The following is a 22,013-nucleotide window of genomic DNA, read 5'->3' on the forward strand; positions in this document are numbered from 1 at the left end:
ACAGAGACCAACAAAGCGTCACAGAGCACCGGACGCGACAGGTAAAGTCTGTCTACACTGGACGCGACAAAGTGACCACTGAAAATCATTTGAAATTTGTGTCAGCACGTCATAAATAGAACGCGGCAGCAGTATACTGTCGAGGATTTGTCGTGTCGTGCCGTGCCGCATCCAGTGTAGACAGCATCACTGGCTATAATGAGTTCTATAGTATTTTGTCGCGCCGCGCTGCACCGCTCGCGTCCAGTGTAGACACAGTGTAATGCCTTACGTTTTCTTGCAACAGGCGATTTTCAAGTGAAGTAGCTTCTATTATTTTGTTTACCTCATCAGCAGCTGGCGCAGTGTTGGTTGCTTGGTACCAGACCTGAGAATGGATCGTCGAACATGATAATGCAATTTAAGATTTCCTAACTAGAGATAAGATACGATTTTGTAAGATAGGATAAGAATCCCAAATCAAGTTAAGATTTGCTTCTGTAATTCGAATTTGTGAAAAATCCTAACTTAACATATATCTTAAAGGGGTCATATGATGCGATTTCAAGTTTTCCTTTCTCGTTGGAGTGTTACAAGCTGATTGTGCATAGATAAGATCCCTGAAGTTGCAAAGACTAAAGTCTCAAAAACAAAGAGATATTCTTGATCAAAGTTGAGACTCTGCCACGCCCCCCTAAAACGTCTCGTTCTAACACGCCCCCACATATCTACCTCACTATGTAGGAATATTTGCATAATGCGGCCCAAATGTTCACGCAAAGAAAGAAGGCGTGGTTTCAGTAACCACAGTTAGTGTTGAAGCAGCCATGTCAGGGAGACGCTGTGTGTTTCTAAGCGAAAGCAAAAGCACTTTATTTGGCTTTCCGAAAGTAGATGCATTTAGGAATCTTTAAGATCACTTACAACAGAACAGCAATGCATTTTATGGACGACCGTTTCGTGAACCTAGGTGAAGACCTAAGATAAGAAACTTTTTGTAATACGCCCCCCGGACCACAAAACCAGTCTTAAGTAGCACGGGTAAATTTGTAGCAATAGCCAAAAATACACTGTATGGGTCAAAATTATTGAATTATTTCTTATATGCCAAAAATCATCAGGATATTAAGTAAAGATCATGTTCCATGAATATATTTAGCAAATTTCCTACCGTAAATATATCAAAACTTTGTGTACATAAAATCCAACTGAACAGATTTTGTTTTAGATACCTCTGGCAAGACTGTATGTGCTTGTTTTATTGTACCGTATATGTACAAAACTTCACTTTTGATTAGTAATATGCATTGCTAAGGACTTTATTTGGACAACTTTAAAGGCGATTTTCTCTAATATTTAGATTTTTTTTTTTTTTTGCACCCTCAGATTGAAGATTTTCAAATAGTTGTATCTCAGCCTAATATTCAAACTACACATCAATGGAAAGCTTATTTATTCGGCTTTCAGATTGATGTATAAATCTCAATTTCAAAAAATGTACACTTATGACTGTTTTTTTGGTCCAGGGTCACATATTGGGTTATTTGTCATTTTGTAATCTCTTTTGTTTCATTAAAAGGACTTTGTCTGGCAATTACTCATTACGTTCTCAGTCAAATTATAATCTTTGTGTGCCCCTTGTCAGAACTGAGCTTTGTAAAACCTTCAAATAAAGGATTCTTCTCCAAAAGGACATGAAGTTAAAAAACTTGGTGTCTTATAACTATTAAAAAAAATCATTAAGTCATCTAGACAGTGAATTAATGGTGTGTAATTGTTTTTAATTGGTTATATGTTTGTATGATGGCTTTAGTATTGTATGTTGTAACTGTTGTTTATTTGTATACGCAAACTCGGCTGCCTATCTTGGCCAGGACACTCCTGCAAAAGAGATTTTAAGATTAAATCTCCTGCAGAAGAGATTTAAGATTCTTTTAAGAGTCTTTTTCCTGGCTAAATAAAGGTAATATATAAGAATGTTTCTGGAAGCTTATTGGTGGTGACACTGAACTCATTCAACCGTCGTGTAGTTTGTTTATAGTGTATAGCTTTTTACTTTTGCCGATTGCATTTATGCTTCAAAATTCATATGTTGTGTTCATTTGTGAAGATTATCATGATGAACAAAACGTGTAAGAATCAGAAACTTTTGTTGGTCACAAACAATCACTATTTCCAGAGTGATATTTTGTAGCTTTAGATTTTTAAGGCTTTTGTATTGTGTTTGGTAAGGCTTAGAAGAGTGTTTAAAGATGAAGTAATGCAAGTCATTGTTATTGTGGTTTTGTTTTTGTAAAGTGTTTAAAGTTCTGTAAAGTTACAGCTTTTGCAAGTTTTGTTGTGCTGTATTTATTTATTTTTTGCAGTGTTTTGTACAGTATTCTGATGCAAAAGCGTGATTTCCTCACCTTGGCTTGACACCCAGGGTACGTCTCATGAAAGGCCAGGGAGGTTAGGCTAGACACACTGAGGTCAAAGGGCAAGGGTCCCTGACCACGATGCTGAGAGTCTTCCTCTGTCTTCTGAAGTCTCCTGAGGAGCTGATCCAGGACAAACAGCCGAACCTCATAGTGCAGGCACCGCAGCAGTCGCTCCAGAAGGTCTCTCTGAAACCCGGCAGACTCTGGACAATCCCACAGGTGAGGTGATTCCACACAGACGCTCACGGCTATGTGAGCCAGACTCTGCAGATACTGTGTGGCTCCAGGGACTGAGAGGTTTATGTCATCGGGCCCCTGAGGGGCCACAAGTTCAGAGGCCATAAGAATCTGCAGAGTTTCCTCGCGCAGTTTCTTCAGCTGTGACTCTAGAGCAGAAAACAACAAATTCACTCAATTACAAGTGACAAAAAAAATCCAAAAAGAAAGCATAGTTTGATATTAGCCAGAGTGATATTTTGTAGCTTTAGATTTTTAAGGCTTTTGTATTGTGTTTTGTAAGGCTTAGAAGAGTGTTTAAAGGTGAAGTAATGCAAGTCATTGTTATTGTGGTTTTGTTTTTGTAAAGTGTTTAAAGTTCTGTAAAGTTACAGCTTTTGCAAGTTTTGTTGTGTTGTATTTATTTATTTTTTGCAGTGTTTTGTACAGTATTCTGATGCAAAAGCGTGATTTCCTCACCTTGGCTTGACACCCAGGGTACGTCTCATGAAAGGCCAGGGAGGTTAGGCTAGACACACTGAGGTCAAAGGGCAAGGGTCCCTGACCACGATGCTGAGAGTCTTCCTCTGTCTTCTGAAGTCTCCTGAGGAGCTGATCCAGGACAAACAGCCGAACCTCATAGTGCAGGCACCGCAGCAGTCGCTCCAGAAGGTCTCTCTGAAACCCGGCAGACTCTGGACAATCCCACAGGTGAGGTGATTCCACACAGACGCTCACGGCTATGTGAGCCAGACTCTGCAGATACTGTGTGGCTCCAGGGACTGAGAGGTTTATGTCATCGGGCCCCTGAGGGGCCACAAGTTCAGAGGCCATAAGAATCTGCAGAGTTTCCTCGCGCAGTTTCTTCAGCTGTGACTCTAGAGCAGAAAACAAATGTAATATGCTGATTTAGCTGCTCAAGAAACATTTAATGGTATTATAAATTTTTTTAAACAGTTGTGCTGCTTCATATTTTGTAGAAAGTGATACTTTTTTTAATGCTGTCAAACGATTAATCGCGATTAATTGCATTCAAAATAAAATGTGTTTGTTGTTTACATAATATATGTGTGTGTACTGTGTATATATTATGTCTATATAAATACACACATATACAGTATATATTATGAAAATATTTACTTGTATTTACATGTATATATTCATATAATTTATATTATATATATATATATATATATATATAAATATATTTAATATAAACAACATATTTATCTTAAATATATGTGTGCATGTGTGTGTATTTATATATACACAGTACACACATATATTTTACATAAACAAAAACTTTTATTTGACGCGATTAATCGCGATTAATCGTTTGACAGTACTACGTTTTTTAAATAAAAAAATTATATTAAAACATAAATTATTTTCAAATAGAAATCTTTTGCAGCATTATAAATATTTTTACATTCACTTTTGTCAATTTACTGCATAAAATAAAACATACTGATACCAAACTTTTGAATGGTAGTGAATATATAGTGTTTTGAAAACTTAAATATATTCATTAAAACAATTAATTATAAATATACCCATTCAAAATAGCATTTCCATAAATAAATAGCTTTTTCCCCCATTCACAATAGAACAAGTCTTACAGATGTCTGCTAGAAAAAAAGTACTTTAACAAACACTTTCCCTCAAAATAGAAGGCACAGTTTCACAGAATGGCTCTCCTACAGGTTCCAATAAATAAACCAAGAATGCCGCAGTTACTCAGAGCGAGAGAAAAGTGAAATGAAGTAAAAACGAAACTGTAGCGGGTCATAAGAGGAGTGATGGTAACCATTCTCAAATCTTTAAACTCAAGCCAAGTACTCATTACCACAAAACAACACACTGGGAGAAAAACATCATTAACAGAGGGAGGGAGACGAGAACTAGTCAGTCATGAGACAGACTTCGGCTAACAATTCTGATTTATTTCTCTTTTCAACTCCCTCTATCTCGGTTTTCCTCCAACATACACAGAGGCAGCAACACAGAAGAGGGGACGAAAGAGGAAATGAGAGTAAACAGGGAGTGCGGTGGAGAGAAAAAACGATTCGCTATGGCATTTATTAATATCACTGGCCCTCTGGAGAGACAGAGGCGCACGGTAACGATTAATCTCGGAAAATAAATGTATTTCTCAGCAGGACAGACCGTGGTGAGTTTATGTGTGAGTTTGGAGACGGTAGTTCTGGGGATGCGCTGGAATCTTTATGAAAACCTAAACAGCCCAGTGAGACATTCAGAGCGTTACACACAAACACAGCTGTCGTCCCAGCTTGACTCAGAGAAAGCTGTGGTTTCATCAATGCCACGACCACCAAGTCTCAATGACCAAATTTTGCTCTCTCATAAAAATAGCAATATTACAGTCACTGGCAATAAATAAAGCCCAGGCCAGTGAAATCAAACACTGGCAAAACACTCACAACCTGGAGAGGCAGTTTTCTTTTGAACCTCTCAGCAAAAAAAATTAATAAATAAAAAGGAGAAATGAAAAAGGAGAAATGAAAACAGCAAAAAAAGAGAAATGTAACCCAAAAATGAAAACTGTCATCATTTAGTCACCTTCACGCTGTTCCGAACACTTTTAACATTTTCCCTTTTGCACAAAATTAGATGTTTTAAAGAATATTCATGTAAATTTCAGCTCATCATACAAACTCAAATTCATTTGCATAACACTTTTCAGAGTACACATAAGCTGCGTTTCCATCCACCTATTTGTATGCGCATTCTGGAATATCGCTTAAAAAAACGCTGGATGGAAACACCAAGATGCTCATAAATTCTAAAAATGCGCACAAAAAAACTTATGCGCACATTTGAGGGTAGGATAAACTTTTTATACGATAAGAAAAAATGCGCATAAACTACAATGGAAACACATTTACCGAATAAATTCCTCCATGCGCATCGAAAAAGTCATGCGACTTTGAGCTATGAGACGGGATAACTTGACTAGCAGCGGACCGATCTCGTTCAAAACATCTACATGCTTTTGAGCAAAGTCTGTCGTCAAAGTATTTTTGTATAATTGTCTTACACGACTACATTTCCAAACAGATTTTGTTCTCTTTGACTCGTTGGATGGAAAATTGTATGGCTTCAAAAGACTTACAGTCACATGGACCACTTTCACAGCATTTATTTTTTTGTCTTTGTTGAGATTCACAGCCTTGGCTTTTACTGTATATGAAATGTGAACATTTCAACAAACGTTGTTCAACATGTTCAAAAAATCTTTTGAAAGTCATACAGGTTTAGAACAACATGAGGGTAAGTCAGTCAAAGGGCTGGGTATTGACACAGATTACATGATTCTAGGGATGTAACAATTAACTGCGAGCCAGTTGAAAATTACCGAATTAAATGTGACGATTCAAATCGGTTGAGATACTAAACAAATCGCGATTCAAATAGGTGTGTCTGAGGGAAACTTACTGTCTTTCGATGGTATTTTTTATTTTCCTCTTGCCTCTGTATAATGCATATTAAAGTTTATAAGTGCAGCGCTGCTTTGTTTACAGCGGAAACCAAGGAAGCACTTTAAGCACCACCTGCTGGCAGAGAGTGAATCTGCGTCTCATTCATCTCGTCTGCTGTTTCGGTTTCATGCAGATATTTTTTATGCATAGTTTCACAAAACTGAAGTCAAACCATTCTGTTTTTGCTTCAAATTTCAAAATTATACAATGCAATTTAGATTAAAAACTGCTCATGTTGCATGTATGCTGCATCTTTGTTTGGATCATGATTAAAATGCTGTGGTTGCCTCTAATTTTAAAAGGAAAGAGCACAGACAAAGCCTTATTTTGTTTATATGAAGATATATATTTTATTTGTGTTACTTATTTATTTGATTTGGGGCTTGTTTTAAAATTTCAATTTAGTTTTGTTATTTACATTTACATTATATTTAAATTTTGTTATTTAGCAAATGCTTTTATCCAAAGCGACTAACAAATGAGGACAATAGAAGCAATCAAAACCAACAAATGAGCAATCATTTACAAGTGCTATATTAGTATATCATTATATACTAACGTACAGTATTTTGTCCAAGCAATAATAAAAGGACACATTTAATTTATAATTTGTCTTAAATCTAATTTTGTTAAAAAAAAAAACATGAATCGAATCGAATCATGAGTTGAGTGAATCGTTACATCCCTACATGACTCGGTTTCAAATTTACAAGCTTTTCATTTGTTTCCAATTTCAATTCAATATCGGTACACTTGGATGTATATCAGGTACAGTAAATGTAAATATTTCCTAAGCAAAAAAAAGTCTCAAGTAAAGCTCTGAACTCTACAGCTATCCTGTCAATTGGTACAACACTAACATATACAATTAAATATTAAATTAAACTGTTTATTTTTGATATAATAATCAACAACCAAAAATGTAGTTGTATACAAACATTTAAATTACACAACATTCAAACGGTGACTTTATGATAGATTTATTCAAACATACATTAAATAATGACAGCATTATGAACAGGTTATGTAAGGAGGTAAATGTTATGATACGTGACATTGTATATGAGTTTTACTGACGTCACAGATTGAGTTGCACATGATACATTGCAATAAACAACAATGTTTCTTTCAACACACCTTCTGATGTTCATTCTTGTTTATTTTATTAAAGAAATAGTGATAAAAAAGGACGAGATGATCGCTGCTACTTAAACTGAGGCAGCTACGATATCTGTAACACCACATTAAAGAGCATCAAAACCACAAATATTGTAGAATTTTTAAATTAGAATTTTTGCCAGAATTTGAAAGTTTCTTCTAAAATGCTTTTCACATAGAATAGGCAAAAAGACTGATTATGACATTTAAGAACCCATATCAGTTTATCTAAATTGAGGTTAATTAAAATCAACTAACTAGGGTTGTAACGGTATGAGATTTTCACGATATGATAATCGTCTCCGAAAATATCACGGTTTCACGGTATACATTAAACCATAATTCTTATCAGTAACAATGACTCTTAAAAGAACAAGAACAAGTTATTTGAGTGAACAAATCCTTTATTACAACAAACTTGAAACCATTTTAATGAAATTATTGAAGTCTCCCTTCTGAAAAAATAAATAAATAAAAAAAAACGATAAAAAAAATAAAGCTGTACACCTTATGTATATGTATATCTATATCACATTTTAATTAAAGGGGAAATATGATGCGATTTCAATTTTTCCTTTCTCTTTGGAGTGTTACAAGCTCTTGGTGCATAAAGAAGATCTGTAAAGTTGCAAAGACTAAAGTCTCAAATCCAAACAGATATTCTTTATAAAAGTTAAGAGTCAAGTCAAGTCAAGTCTGCTTTATTGTCAATTCTTCCAAATGTGCAGCACATACACACAGAGTCAACCACATGTCTACGTCACGATGTGGGGATATTTGCATAACACCGCCCAAATGTTCACGCAAAGAAAGGCGTAACTTTTATTCTCGCTGTAGTGTTGTTGTTGCCGCCATGTCGTGGAGACACTGTGTGTTTCGTTGTGAAAGCGAAACTACTTTGTTTGGCCTTCCAAAAGAGGACACGACTAGAAATCAGTGGTTAAGTTGTAGTTTTGAGCAGTGTAGAGTAGCACTTGTTGTTTGTCATTTCTCCGATCACAAATGCAGACATGGTTTTATGTTTACGCGGCACGATGCAACGCGTAAAAAGACAGTATAAGTCATTATAATCTGTAATTATGTCCCCACTGGATGCAACAAATGCCTCGTTTATAATGGGTTTTCATGTTTTGTCTTGTCGCTCCGGCCTGACAGGGCATCATCACAGTATGGTGAGGGGCGTAACATTTCCGTCACACGCTTGAGGTATTCGGCCAATCACAACGCACTGGATAGCTGGCCAATCACAGCACACCTCACTTTTCAGACCGATGAGCTTTGTAAAAATCGACGCGTTTCAGAAAGGCGGGGCATAGAGGATAAACAATAATGTACAGTATGTGGAAAATAATGTATTTTTTAACCTTAAACTGCATAAACACATTTCATTACACCAAATACACAAAATAATGTTCTTTTTAGCAACATCATATGACCCCTTTAATGTTTTAATGTTAATGTTATTTTTGGCAAAGTTAAAACAAGTACAAACATGATTTTCCTTGAAAACAATGTTTAAATTATTTTATTATAAAGAATATTATTATTGTTGTTATTATAACTTTGAAGTATATTGTACAATGCTAATATATTTCTGTCATAATTTAAAATTAAATCGTACTTTTATTTTGATGGGTTGTAGCGGACCTTTGAGTTTCAGAGTGTATTTGACAATGTTTTTTCTCAAATAAAAGTAGGAAATGTTTATTTACATTTTCTCTCAGAGCAGCGCTGCTGATGTTCATGTTTATGTATCGTAGACGCTGACAACAACATTTATGTATGCGTACTTCAGTATGCAGTACGTTAGATAAAATGGCGCCACTCAAAGACATGCAGAAACAAGCAGATTATTTATATAGCAGTGTCTTTGCGCTTTAATATTCACAGACACATATCATAACTACTTTTGACTTATCCATCCATCAGATTGCGTGTTTTACATGACATCCTCGTTATACTGTAAATTCCATGTTCACGACTGCACCGGGATTCCCTCTGCTTCACAGAAATCATACGGCCTTAACTTATAACTTTTTATTAATGCGACATACCTTTATCTGCATGAAGGGATGGTGTCAGCAAATATGAGCAAAGATGTTGGATGTATTGTCTGCTTTTTTAATATCTGAAGTATTCCCATACTGCAGATATGAACTTTCTTTTCGGCGGGGATGGAGATTAGATATTATCTCATGGCTGATATTTATCAGCCAAGTGAATGCAGAGTGAAGCAGCCAAGCGGAAATAAGTTGCATGTGCACAGGTGAGTTTTTTTTTTCATAATTTTTTTTTTTCAAACCATAGATATGCAAATGTTTACGGTATGATAACTGTGCACGTTCAAACCGTGATACCGCTAAATCGTAACAACCCTAACACTAACTGATATTTGCAACACAGCCCTAGTAAACGATGAGGTAATTTAGACTCCCTTTAGTTATTCATAACACTTTCTCACTTTATATAAGAATATAAGATGGAACACTCAAGAATTCTGTGAAATACAGTATTACGGCCCAAGCACCTTTACAACACGCTAGCAGTTAAAAGTACATGTGCAATCTTTTCGTTTCTAAGTGTTCAGCTAGAGTTTATGGTGCAGGGAAACAGTGGGCCGTCTGTACTCACTACAGTAGTAAACACACACCGATTGCGGCAATGTGCGCGCACACATGGATTTTACATCATGCCCTGCCATCATTACCCAAACTGTGAAAAACAAAACCCAGACGAGGGAGGAACGTGCAGAGCAGATGTGAGCATGCAAACGCTTTCCCACAGTGGGCGACCCCTACGCTGCCAACCACCTACTGACTAGTGTGTGAGCGCGATTTATTCACCTGAGAGAGAGAAATATGGGGAATACAGTACCAAAATGATGGTTTGAATGGCCATCAGAGAATTTGTGTGATGGTGTATGTTAAGGGAGCATTTCTCAGGCAGTACAGTGTTTGATCCACACAGGCTAGAAAACCCGTACGTCTCATGCCCAGCTAAAGCATCGCCAGTAAAAACACCATCACAAACTCTGCTAAGAGTCTCAGAGCCAAACTACTTAGACCTCTCGGCCTCACACCCACCCACATACACACACACACACACACACACACACACACACACACACACACTTCCAGTGAGAAGTACATCAGAATGGGAATACATGCAAGAACTGCCCAGAAAATTTCAACTCCTACTTAGTAGTTCCAAAACGAATGAAAAAGCAGATTGTTAAGGTCCTTCTGCCCAGCTTCAAGTGTTAGTGACAAATTAAAATGTTCATTTCTTCACTGAGGTTACGAACACCTGCGAAGAGTGTGCTTTAGGAAAGAGAGAGTGACCGGCTGAGTGAGAAAGATATAAACAGACAGAAAAATAATTTTTTTTTTTACCAAGTTTTATTTATGTTTCTTAAAACTTTTTTGTACCTCCCATTATTTTCAATGGTGATTCTCTAACAGTAATATTTGTTTAAAGTTGGTTTATTAAGTAGTTAATTAATTCATTTTTTTCTATCTAAACATTTATTTGCCTTACAGTAGTTAAAATGACTTTTTTTTGCGTTACGTTGCTTACCTGACATTAAAATAATGTCAAAATACACAAAATCTTGGTCTTATTCTAAAGACTTTATTTTATTTTCTTAATGCAAAATATAATATCCTTTCATTTTTCTTTCAGGTGTAAAATGTGACCTGGACATGTTCAGATTTTATGACATGATAAGGATTGTTTTTAAAAGAAAAGTTCCAATCAATTGGTCAATAAATAAATAAATATTCAGCCATAACTCACTTACCCTCATGTTTCTCCAGAACCATATGACTAACTTTCTTCTATGTAACACAAAAGGAGATGTTTCATAGAAATATGTTCCCATGCAAAGAAAGCAAACATTGACCAGGGTCAGTCACGCTGCAAAAGGACAAAAAAAAAGCACCATAAAATTGTCCATATGCTTGTGTGCTGTATTTCAAGTCTTCTGAAGTCCTACATTTGGTCTGATGTCAATACAACAAATTGCATTGTTTCTTGCACATCATATGACTTCAGAAAACTTGGAATATAGGAATAGAAATAGAATATTGTATAAATATAATATTTTATATTTTATTCTTTGTCATTTTTAACTTGACAACCCCTTTTTATCATCTTTGCCTGTATGACAAAGTGCGAACATTTGGCCTAACATTTCTTTTTGTGTTACCGGCACAAAGTAAGTCATATGACTTTGACAGACTTTTTTGACAAAGTTTGCTGACTATTTAAATTTAGGGTGATTCCTTAAACTGAGGGAGGAAAACACTGCAAAATGCCAGACAGAGTGTGAAATATTGAGAGAGATCGAGTGAAATTTATGTTAAGAGAAATGAAAGGAAAGGTAGACAGAGATTAAGAAGGTGTTAAGAGAGTACAGGGCAGAGTGTATAAATAAATCTCTGAAAAGCAAAAATGTGTGTGTGTGTGTGTGTGTGTGTGCGCGCCCACCGTTTGTTATGTAAGTGATGGCAGGTGGGTGGGACTGTAAGAATATGCTTGGTTTTAAAGTGATAAACACCGCCACCATGCCCACATGTGTGCGACACATGGGGCCCACAAACATGCAGGGGCCGCCCTGTTTAACTGGGTCACACGGGCACAATTGTACCATCTGTCAGAGACAGTTTTTCTTATATCAAAGGCCCGCAGGCCTCCAGCACACTCAAAATAACACGCACTCAAAGCAGACACCATATTTCCTTGGAATAAAAACTAGACTGGAAGTTAAGAGATTTGGAAACAAGCACATAATACCGGTGTTTATTTCACTACCGTTTGTTTTGAGCTCTTACCTGATACAGGAACAGGAAGACAACCACAAAGACAGCCCAGCAGGTCTAGAAACGCACCACGTGTTACCAGACATGGATTCTGCCTGTCAGTTTGTGTGTGTGTGTGTGTGTGTGTGTGTGTGAGAGAGAGAGAGAGAGAGAGAGAGAGACAGAGATATTATGTTAATGATAATTATATACGTTATAGTATTTCATTGTATTTACTCCATAAGTTGTACAGAAATTACACATTTTATTTTTCAAGTGTGGCAAAGTGTGAGAAAAAAAAATTGGGGGGGGGGATATTTGATTGAAATTTTAATGGAAAGAAATAGACAATGTAGAAATACAGTGCAATTTCTATCAAATTATTACAGATGCACCAATGGATCAAATCATGTAACAAATCAATGTAATCTCAATTAAAAACAAAACAAATAGTGCATTTAACACCGGTTCTATTTGTTCCTATGAATCACTCATAGTCAAAGACGGGTTGCCAGATCCACGTTTTTATCCCTTCACCAAACATTTGTAGCATGCATCGCATCCAATAACTACAAAGAGCTTTGTGTTTTTTTACTTCTGCAAAATTACAGAAAATAATAATTTATGTATTTGGTATTTGTGTCAAAACACTTTTTTTGGGTCACTGTATTATAGTCAGAGAAACTGATTTTTTGAGAGCAGTGATTGTGGATGCTGAAGATAAAGCATCACATGTGCTGCCCATGGGGCACAAAGGGAATTCTGGGCCCTGTATCTCAGACCAACTGCAGGGGTAACATTTGTGAGAGAGGGTGGATGTGTGTGGATCGAGACAGGAGAGGGTATGTGGAAGAGTAAATCAATTATGTAGTTTGTCAGAATATACACATTTTATTTTTCAAGTGTGGCAAAGTGGGAAAAAAAAAAATTGGGGGGGGGGATATTTGATTGAAATTTTAATGGAAAGAAATAGACAATGTAGAAATACAGTGCAATTTCTATCAAATTATTACAGATGCACCAATGGATCAAATCATGTAACAAATCAATGTAATCTCAATTAAAAACAAAACAAATAGTGCATTTAACACCGGTTCTATTTGTTCCTATGAATCACTCATAGTCAAAGACGGGTTGCCAGATCCACGTTTTTATCCCTTCACCAAACATTTGTAGCATGCATCGCATCCAATAACTACAAAGAGCTTTGTGTTTTTTTACTTCTGCAAAATTACAGAAAATAATAATTTATGTATTTGGTATTTGTGTCAAAACACTTTTTTTGGGTCACTGTATTATAGTCAGAGAAACTGATTTTTTGAGAGCAGTGATTGTGGATGCTGAAGATAAAGCATCACATGTGCTGCCCATGGGGCACAAAGGGAATTCTGGGCCCTGTATCTCAGACCAACTGCAGGGGTAACATTTGTGAGAGAGGGTGGATGTGTGTGGATCGAGACAGGAGAGGGTATGTGGAAGAGTAAATCAATTATGTCCGTGCGTGTGTGTGTGTGTGTGTGTGTGTGTGTGTGTGTGTGTGTGTGTGTGTGAGACCACAGCGCACAAACTCTCATGGACATGGGCGAGAACAAGAGGGCCAGTGTTCAGGGCTGACGTCAGTATTTCATCACTGAGATATTAATAACACAAACGCTCTCCCTCTCTTTGAATGTCTGGCTTCATCTTTTTGTGTCACTCTGTTGCTCTTTAAACACATAATATTGCTATGAGTTCAACAAATTACAAAGCTAAGGATTATGGGGAAATTTGGTCAGATGTTTGGGAACTCATTTCATCTTTATCCCTCAGTCATTTCACACAAAACTGGATTAAAAATGATAAATAACTACGATTAATTATTTAGAACCAGTGTTAATTATGATTGAGATATTATTTTTTATATATACACACATATACATTTTTTCATTTTCCGTTTTCATTTTAATTTTAGTTAAAGTTGGTTGTATGTTTTTGTCATTTATATTTGCTACTTTTTATGTATATATAATTTTTTATTTATTTATTTATTTTTCAGTTAGCATTTATTGTAAGACTTTTTTATGGTTTTAGTTTTTGGTAACTATAATAACCCTGACTGGGACACCGCTTAATGAATGAAATATGCAATATAGTACTGTCTTGGGGCAATGTAGCATTTATCATTGCATGCTGTTTCATATACTTTTCTAGTAGGCAGAATACACTATATCTTGCTCAGCATGCATTATATTCTATTCTGAATGCACTGCCATGTTCCGTCTTCGTTAACTTTCCCAAACTCTCCCTCTCCGTCTGTCTCTGTCTCATTAGGGCATTTGTTATAAAGCATCAGTATGGATGAGTGAGAGTGGTCAAAGGGCACGTAGCCGTGTCACTCGTCCTGCAGCGCTGCTGTCCGTGTGCTGGGTCACTGAGCAGAGAGCAGCCTTTGAAACAGGAGCTCAGAACACAGAGAGCTCATTTCACAAACCAGTAAACTGGCGTGTGAACAGAGCAGCCATCTTATTTTGTAAAATAATATTATTTGCAAATGCCTAACCAAAATGATGCTGGTATGCACACTATATTTGCTGATATACTGTATATGCAAATAATGACAGTAGTGGTTAGTTTATCAGAATGACAATACCAAACCTTGTGGCGAGCCACAGCCGTGGAAAAAGGGCACTGGAGAGGTCACAGTCCTGCTCATTTCCTGATTGGGGTCTGTGTGTGTCCGCCAGGTAGGAACGTAACAGCGACAGCACCTGTGAAGATGATGACACACCTTTACTATGAGAATAAGCTGGAGAGAAAGAAACAGAGAGATCAGAGATTGATATCACAGAGAGAGATCACAAAGAAAAAGTATACAGAGAGATCAGTGAAATCACACTACTAATACTAAAACAGTCAAGATTAGACAGAAAGGTTTTAGACGGATCAGAGACAGAAAACAAAGTCTTTGTACTCTTCACAATTTTGCTATTATTCTTGCCAAGTACTCTGTTATTTACTTTTTTCCTTTAATTGGGATCATGGATCAGAGATTAAGTGATCATCAGATTTAAATCAGAGATATCAGGGAAAACAGAGAAAGAGATTAACATTTAGAGATTATATATAAATGATAGAAAAGTCAGATAAACAAGAGAGGGATCACACAGAGACCTTAAAGAGGGAAATCAGAGGGATAAATAACAGATCAGATCGGATAGATAAATCTGAGAGAGATCAAACAGAAACATCAGATATCATAGAGAGATATCAGATGCATAAATCAGAGATCGGACAAATAAATAAGAGAGGGATTAGATAGAGACATTAAAGATAGAAATCAGATCAGATAGATAAATCAAAGATAGATCAGACATAGATCAAAGAGTGAATTCAAAACGTATAGATCAAACAGTCGAATCGGAGATCAAAGAGATAAATTAAGAGAGATAAATAACAGAGATCAGACAGATATCTCAGAGATAGATCAGACAAAGATATCAGATTGATATAAAAGAGATATCAGATGACAAATAAATGAGAGGGATCAGATATAGACTTTAAAGATAGAAATCAGATCAGATAGATAAATCAGAAAGATCAGACATCAGATCAAAGAGAGAATTCAAGACATAGATCAGACAGAGCAGAGTCAGATCAAAGAGAGAAATCACAAAGATCAGACAGATAACTCAAAGAGCGATCAGACAAAGACATCAGATTGATATCAAAGAGAGATATCAGATATACAAATCAGAGATCGGACATATACATTGAAGAAGGATCAGATCGGATCAGATCAGACTGATAAGTCAAAGAGAGGGATCAGACAGAGATCAGACACAGCAGTCAGAAAGACACCAGACAGAGAAATTAGAAAGACAGATCAGATTATTCATTAGTTCATCTTTCTTAATCAAAAAGAGAGAGAAATCAGAGATCAGACAGAGAAATCAAGTGTCTTAAGCTTATTTTAAACAGTCTATAGAGAGAAATAAAATGAAGTAAATGGATAGTAGACAACTATGCATGCAAGGTTAAAGAGTGTACAACAGGCTGAAATAGTCTCTTTACTGGGTTATAACCGCAATGTGGAAGCCACTCATTATGCCCCAGGCAGGAGAGGCACAGGGCAAAACAAGTTTGACCATGAAATACTGAGCCTGGTCTTCCAGCTGCGGACACCCCCAACACTAGCAGCCCACACCCTGTATCCCACACATCTAGCCCAGGCCTGCTCTCGCCGTCGGGTGGGAAGGCCCATGACGGCCAGCCTCTTCTGCGCCCTCTGAGGAAAGTGTGTGTATTTATAGTGACGAACTACACAACTTGTGACCGACCACAAACCAATGGCAGCAGCTAAAGGCAAAAATAAACACCCCGTAGAGGTCCATAATTCAGCAGAGTGTACAGAGAGCCGTGCACACATTTAGAAAAGAAACGCGCACAAACAAACACCAGCACACGGCCTGAATACATTGCTAGATGCTGACCTTTGACACACTAAGACCTTTGGGTCGGCCGTTAAATAAGACTGAGGAAATGTTTTAAAAGCCAACCTGTGGGCGGATGCTTTTATGAGTAGATTTGGAAAGTCTGGACACAATCTGAATCTAATTAAGCTTATTTGTCTCATCAGTTTGACATTTTTTACAGGCTTTTCCTTAAAGCAGAAACAAAGCTTGTATGAGTGGGTGTTTCAAGGCCTATTGAAGCGGTCACTAAAACTAGACCTTTGGCAGCAATGCACAACACAGAGGAAAGGCATAAAAAAAATTAAAAAAAAACTTACAACATCAACCAGTCCTAACCAGGCATGATGAGACAAGTTTCTTGTGACAAATAGTTTGCTTAATAGTGAAAACAAAAATCAGGCAAGTAGTAATGCAAATTAGTACATATTTAAAACTCAGTTATGCGGAGTGGGATTTTTGACCAATGAGATTTCACTGTGGGTTGAGCTATCCAGCACACAAAAATGTAAGGAAAATGAATATAATAATTTGCGGATACATCCACTATGATGCAGTCAGAGAAATATATTCTTACTTCACACTAAGACAAGAAAAAGCACCATTACACAAACCTGTCCTTTGTCTATATTCACTTAATCTGGCTGTTGTCAATTACAGAATTGACAAAAAAAAAAAAAAAACAGAAAAAAAAACAATATAAGAAAAAAAAAAACCTGTTCTCCATTTACAAAACAAACTAATCCACACAAAGAAAACAAAAGAAAAAAATGGATTAAAGTAAAAAATATATATCTGGCTGCTCCCCATTTATAAAATAAAACAAATAAAAACAAATACAGACAGAAAAAAACAGGAATAGAAAATAAATAATCTGTCTGTTCTCCATTTACAAAACAAAACAAAAGCACACACAAAACAAAAAACTAATCTAAACAAAACAAAAATAAAGTTGATCTTAAAATAGTTGATATTTCCTTAAATAAACAAAGGACGGCTCTCACTTATTTGCTCTCACAAATAAATAAATAAAAACACACACACAAACAAAAACAGAAAATACATTCACACAGTCATAAGTTGAAGCAGCACACAGTACTTTACCTCAAAATTGTGTGTGCACTAGTGTGTGTGTGTGCAGGACCCCAATTGAGCGGAGTACGTCTGCTGATCTGATTTACTGTTTTCAAAACACACAGTGGATTAATTTCCCTGTGGGACCTGGATGTTACCCAGGACTTTTTAAAAGAAGCTGTTGCATTGTGGGTAAGCAGCAGTGGTGGAGAGCACTCAGAGCAGGGGCCGAGGCGTCAGGTTAGGTTAGTGCAGCTCAATCTGTTTCCCTCGTTAGCCGGCTCCTAAAGGGAACCAGCGAGTTGTGTCAACAGGGATTTTTAGGTGAACTCAGCAGGGTTCAAGCGTTTTACTCAGCAAAGCTGGTTTTGTAATCAAAATGGCACTTTGAAACACTGTGGTGACAAACTTCATTTCATCCTGGTATCAGAACTCTGTAATGCAAAATTGAGGGTTGTGGGTGATGTGTTAAGGAAGGTGTACATACAGTAAAGCTATTTTTATAGGTATCCGATTCAAACAAAGAACAAAAAGGTTTGAATTCAGGCCTGATACAACAACATCTGCAACCTGTTTTCCTCCCACCCCCGCTCTTTCTGTTTTTCGTATTTCACTTTCTCTTGCCATATCGGTTTAAACAAAAACACACTGTATCATTTGCTTACGGTCAGTAATGTCCAAAGGAATGTTAGAATGATGAATTGTGCACTACAGAGATGATTGTTTGTACTACAGAGATGATTAACACCCTCAAATTATGTTACTTTTTTAAGTTTGCGATTTGATTTGATTACCAATTCAATTTGATTCACTTCAATATTGATTATTTTGGATATATACTGTATATCAGGTACAGTACATGCCAAATTTTCTTAAGGAAAAAAATCTCTCAACTAAAGCTATAAAATATACATGAGAGTCAGCTGGTTCTACATTACTATAATGTTGAAGGTTAAAATTAACTGATTTGTATACAAGCACTTAAATTCCACCCAATGAAGTTCTTCTAAGATCAGAATATTTCTACTACAATTGGGGTTTTTTTTTTTGTTTGTTTTTTTAAATATAAACATATAAATGGTGGCTTTAAACATTGAAAAATTTTAATGAATATGTTATATGGTGCATATATTTGGCAAAAAGCTCCACTCTAGAGTTCATTTTTCTAGATGACTGACGAGTTTATGGTCACCGAATATGTTTGTTTCTGAGGTAAATGAGACGTTACATGACATTGTTTCAGAATCAATTACAGAACCACTGATGTCACATGGACTATTTTACCGATGTCCGTTTCTGTCTGGAAACATTTCAGTTGCGTTGCTGTCTATGGAGGTTCAGAGAGCTCTCAGATTACATCAAAAATATCTTAATTTGTGTTCCGAAGATGAACGAAGGTCTTACGGGTTTTGAACGACATGAATCATTAATTAATGACAGCATTTTCATTTTGTGGTGAACTAACCCTTTAAGCTAGTATGCCACCACCTGATAAACATCCTAAACACACTAGAACCCACTAAGAACATTATAGAAATAGTACTTCAATTCGTGACTGTGGAGGATCAGAAATCACTCAGGTTTCATTAAAAAGATCTTCATTTGTGTTTTAAATATAAACGTTAATGCTTATGGGTAGGGCTGCAACAACTAATCGATAAAATCTATTATGAAAATCATCGACAACGATTCTCATTATCGACTAGTCGGGTCTGCCCATAGTGCACGTCCAACTTCAGTTGGTCGCGTCAAATTACAGCACAGAATTACGCATTTTTATGGACAAAATGCATCTAAAAATAGTGGAGGAAACAGAATGAGTTGCTGTGGGAGAGTTACGTGATCCAAGCTGCCCAAAACATGGAGAATTCTTTATTTTAAAGGGGTCATATGACGCGATTTCAATGGTTCCTTTCTCTTTGGAGTGTTACAAGCTCTTGGTGCATAAAGAAGATCTGTAAAGTTGCAAAGACTAAAGTCTCAAATCCAAAGAGACATTCTTTATAAAAGTTAAGAGTCAGTCACGCCTACCTAAAACGCCTCGTTCATATCTACATCACTGTGTGGGAAGATTTCCATAACGCCACCCAAATGTTCACGCAAAGAGAGAAGGCGTAACTTTTATTCTCGCTGTAGTATTGTTGTTGCCACCGCCGCTATGTCGTGAAGACGCTGTGTTTCGTTGTGAAAGTGAAGCTACTTTGTTTGGCTTTGCAAAAATGGACACAACTAGAAATCAGTGGTTAAGTTGTATTTACAACACTGTTCCAGAACAGTTCAACCCAAATATTCAGATGTGTGCAGCACATTTTATGGAGGACTGTTTCCTGATCCTGGTAGCTGATACAACAACATCTGCAACCTGTTTTCCTCCCACCCCCGCTCTTTCTGTTTTTCGTATTTCACTTTCTCTTGCCATATCGGTTTAAACAAAAACACACTGTATCATTTGCTTACGGTCAGTAATGTCCAAAGGAATGTTAGAATGATGAATTGTGCACTACAGAGATGATTGTTTGTACTACAGAGATGATTAACACCCTCAAATTATGTTACTTTTTTAAGTTTGCGATTTGATTTGATTACCAATTCAATTTGATTCACTTCAATATTGATTATTTTGGATATATACTGTATATCAGGTACAGTACATGCCAAATTTTCTTAAGGAAAAAAATCTCTCAACTAAAGCTATAAAATATACATGAGAGTCAGCTGGTTCTACATTACTATAATGTTGAAGGTTAAAATTAACTGATTTGTATACAAGCACTTAAATTCCACCCAATGAAGTTCTTCTAAGATCAGAATATTTCTACTACAATTGGGGTTTTTTTTTTTGTTTGTTTTTTTAAATATAAACATATAAATGGTGGCTTTAAACATTGAAAAATTTTAATGAATATGTTATATGGTGCATATATTTGGCAAAAAGCTCCACTCTAGAGTTCATTTTTCTAGATGACTGACGAGTTTATGGTCACCGAATATGTTTGTTTCTGAGGTAAATGAGACGTTACATGACATTGTTTCAGAATCAATTACAGAACCACTGATGTCACATGGACTATTTTACCGATGTCCGTTTCTGTCTGGAAACATTTCAGTTGCGTTGCTGTCTATGGAGGTTCAGAGAGCTCTCAGATTACATCAAAAATATCTTAATTTGTGTTCCGAAGATGAACGAAGGTCTTACGGGTTTTGAACGACATGAATCATTAATTAATGACAGCATTTTCATTTTGTGGTGAACTAACCCTTTAAGCTAGTATGCCACCACCTGATAAACATCCTAAACACACTAGAACCCACTAAGAACATTATAGAAATAGTACTTCAATTCGTGACTGTGGAGGATCAGAAATCACTCAGGTTTCATTAAAAAGATCTTCATTTGTGTTTTAAATATAAACGTTAATGCTTATGGGTAGGGCTGCAACAACTAATCGATAAAATCTATTATGAAAATCATCGACAACGATTCTCATTATCGACTATGGGTCTGCCCATAGTGCACGTCCAACTTCAGTTGGTCGCGTCAAATTACAGCACAGAATTACGCATTTTTATGGACAAAATGCATCTAAAAATAGTGGAGGAAACAGAATGAGTTGCTGTGGGAGAGTTACGTGATCCAAGCTGCCCAAAACATGGAGAATTCTTTATTTTAAAGGGGTCATATGACGCGATTTCAATGGTTCCTTTCTCTTTGGAGTGTTACAAGCTCTTGGTGCATAAAGAAGATCTGTAAAGTTGCAAAGACTAAAGTCTCAAATCCAAAGAGACATTCTTTATAAAAGTTAAGAGTCAGTCACGCCTACCTAAAACGCCTCGTTCTAACACGCCCCCACATATCTACCTCACTATTTGGGCGGCGTTATGCAACTCTTCCCACATCTTCACGAAGAGAGAAGGCGTAACTTTTATTCTCGCTGTAGTATTGTTGTTGCCACCGCCGCTATGTCGTGAAGACGCTGTGTTTCGTTGTGAAAGTGAAGCTACTTTGTTTGGCTTTGCAAAAATGGACACAACTAGAAATCAGTGGTTAAGTTGTATTTACAACACTGTTCCAGAACAGTTCAACCCAAATATTCAGATGTGTGCAGCACATTTTATGGAGGACTGTTTCCTGATCCTGGTAGAGTAGACTACAATGCCGACTGTTTTTATATTTAAAGAGTTTTTATATCTTATATTTTTTATATTTTATATTTTTTATATTTAAAGCGAGATTTTTTGGGCAGTGTAGAGTAGGGCTTGTTGTTTGTCATTTCTCTGATCACAAATGCAGACATGGTTTTATGTTTATGCGGCGCAACGCAATGCATAAAAAGACAGTGCAAGTCATTATAATCTGTAATTATGTCCCCACTGGACGCAACAAATGCCTCGTTTATAATGGGTTTTAATGTTTTTGTC

At 36.5% G+C, this 22,013-nt stretch overlaps 1 protein-coding gene across 1 annotated transcript in view; it reads right to left on the reverse strand.

Annotated features, from left to right (window-relative positions):
• LOC107586496 (thyroid adenoma-associated protein homolog) overlaps positions 1-22,013 on the reverse strand; it is a 94,714-nt gene that overhangs the window by 3,782 nt on the left and 68,919 nt on the right. The window contains exons 30-33 of the mRNA XM_016273889.1: positions 14,707-14,819; positions 12,106-12,188; positions 3,096-3,493; positions 2,388-2,783 (exon numbers count right to left, since the gene is read on the reverse strand). Coding sequence (XP_016129375.1) covers positions 2,388-2,783; positions 3,096-3,493; positions 12,106-12,188; positions 14,707-14,819 — 990 coding nt within the window. The remainder of the gene's footprint in view (positions 1-2,387; positions 2,784-3,095; positions 3,494-12,105; positions 12,189-14,706; positions 14,820-22,013) is intronic.

The sequence above is a fragment of the Sinocyclocheilus grahami genome, unplaced genomic scaffold (genome assembly GCF_001515645.1).
Source record: "Sinocyclocheilus grahami isolate Dianchi unplaced genomic scaffold, SAMN03320097.WGS_v1.1 scaffold82.1, whole genome shotgun sequence".
NCBI classification, from domain to species: Eukaryota; Metazoa; Chordata; class Actinopteri; order Cypriniformes; family Cyprinidae; genus Sinocyclocheilus; species Sinocyclocheilus grahami.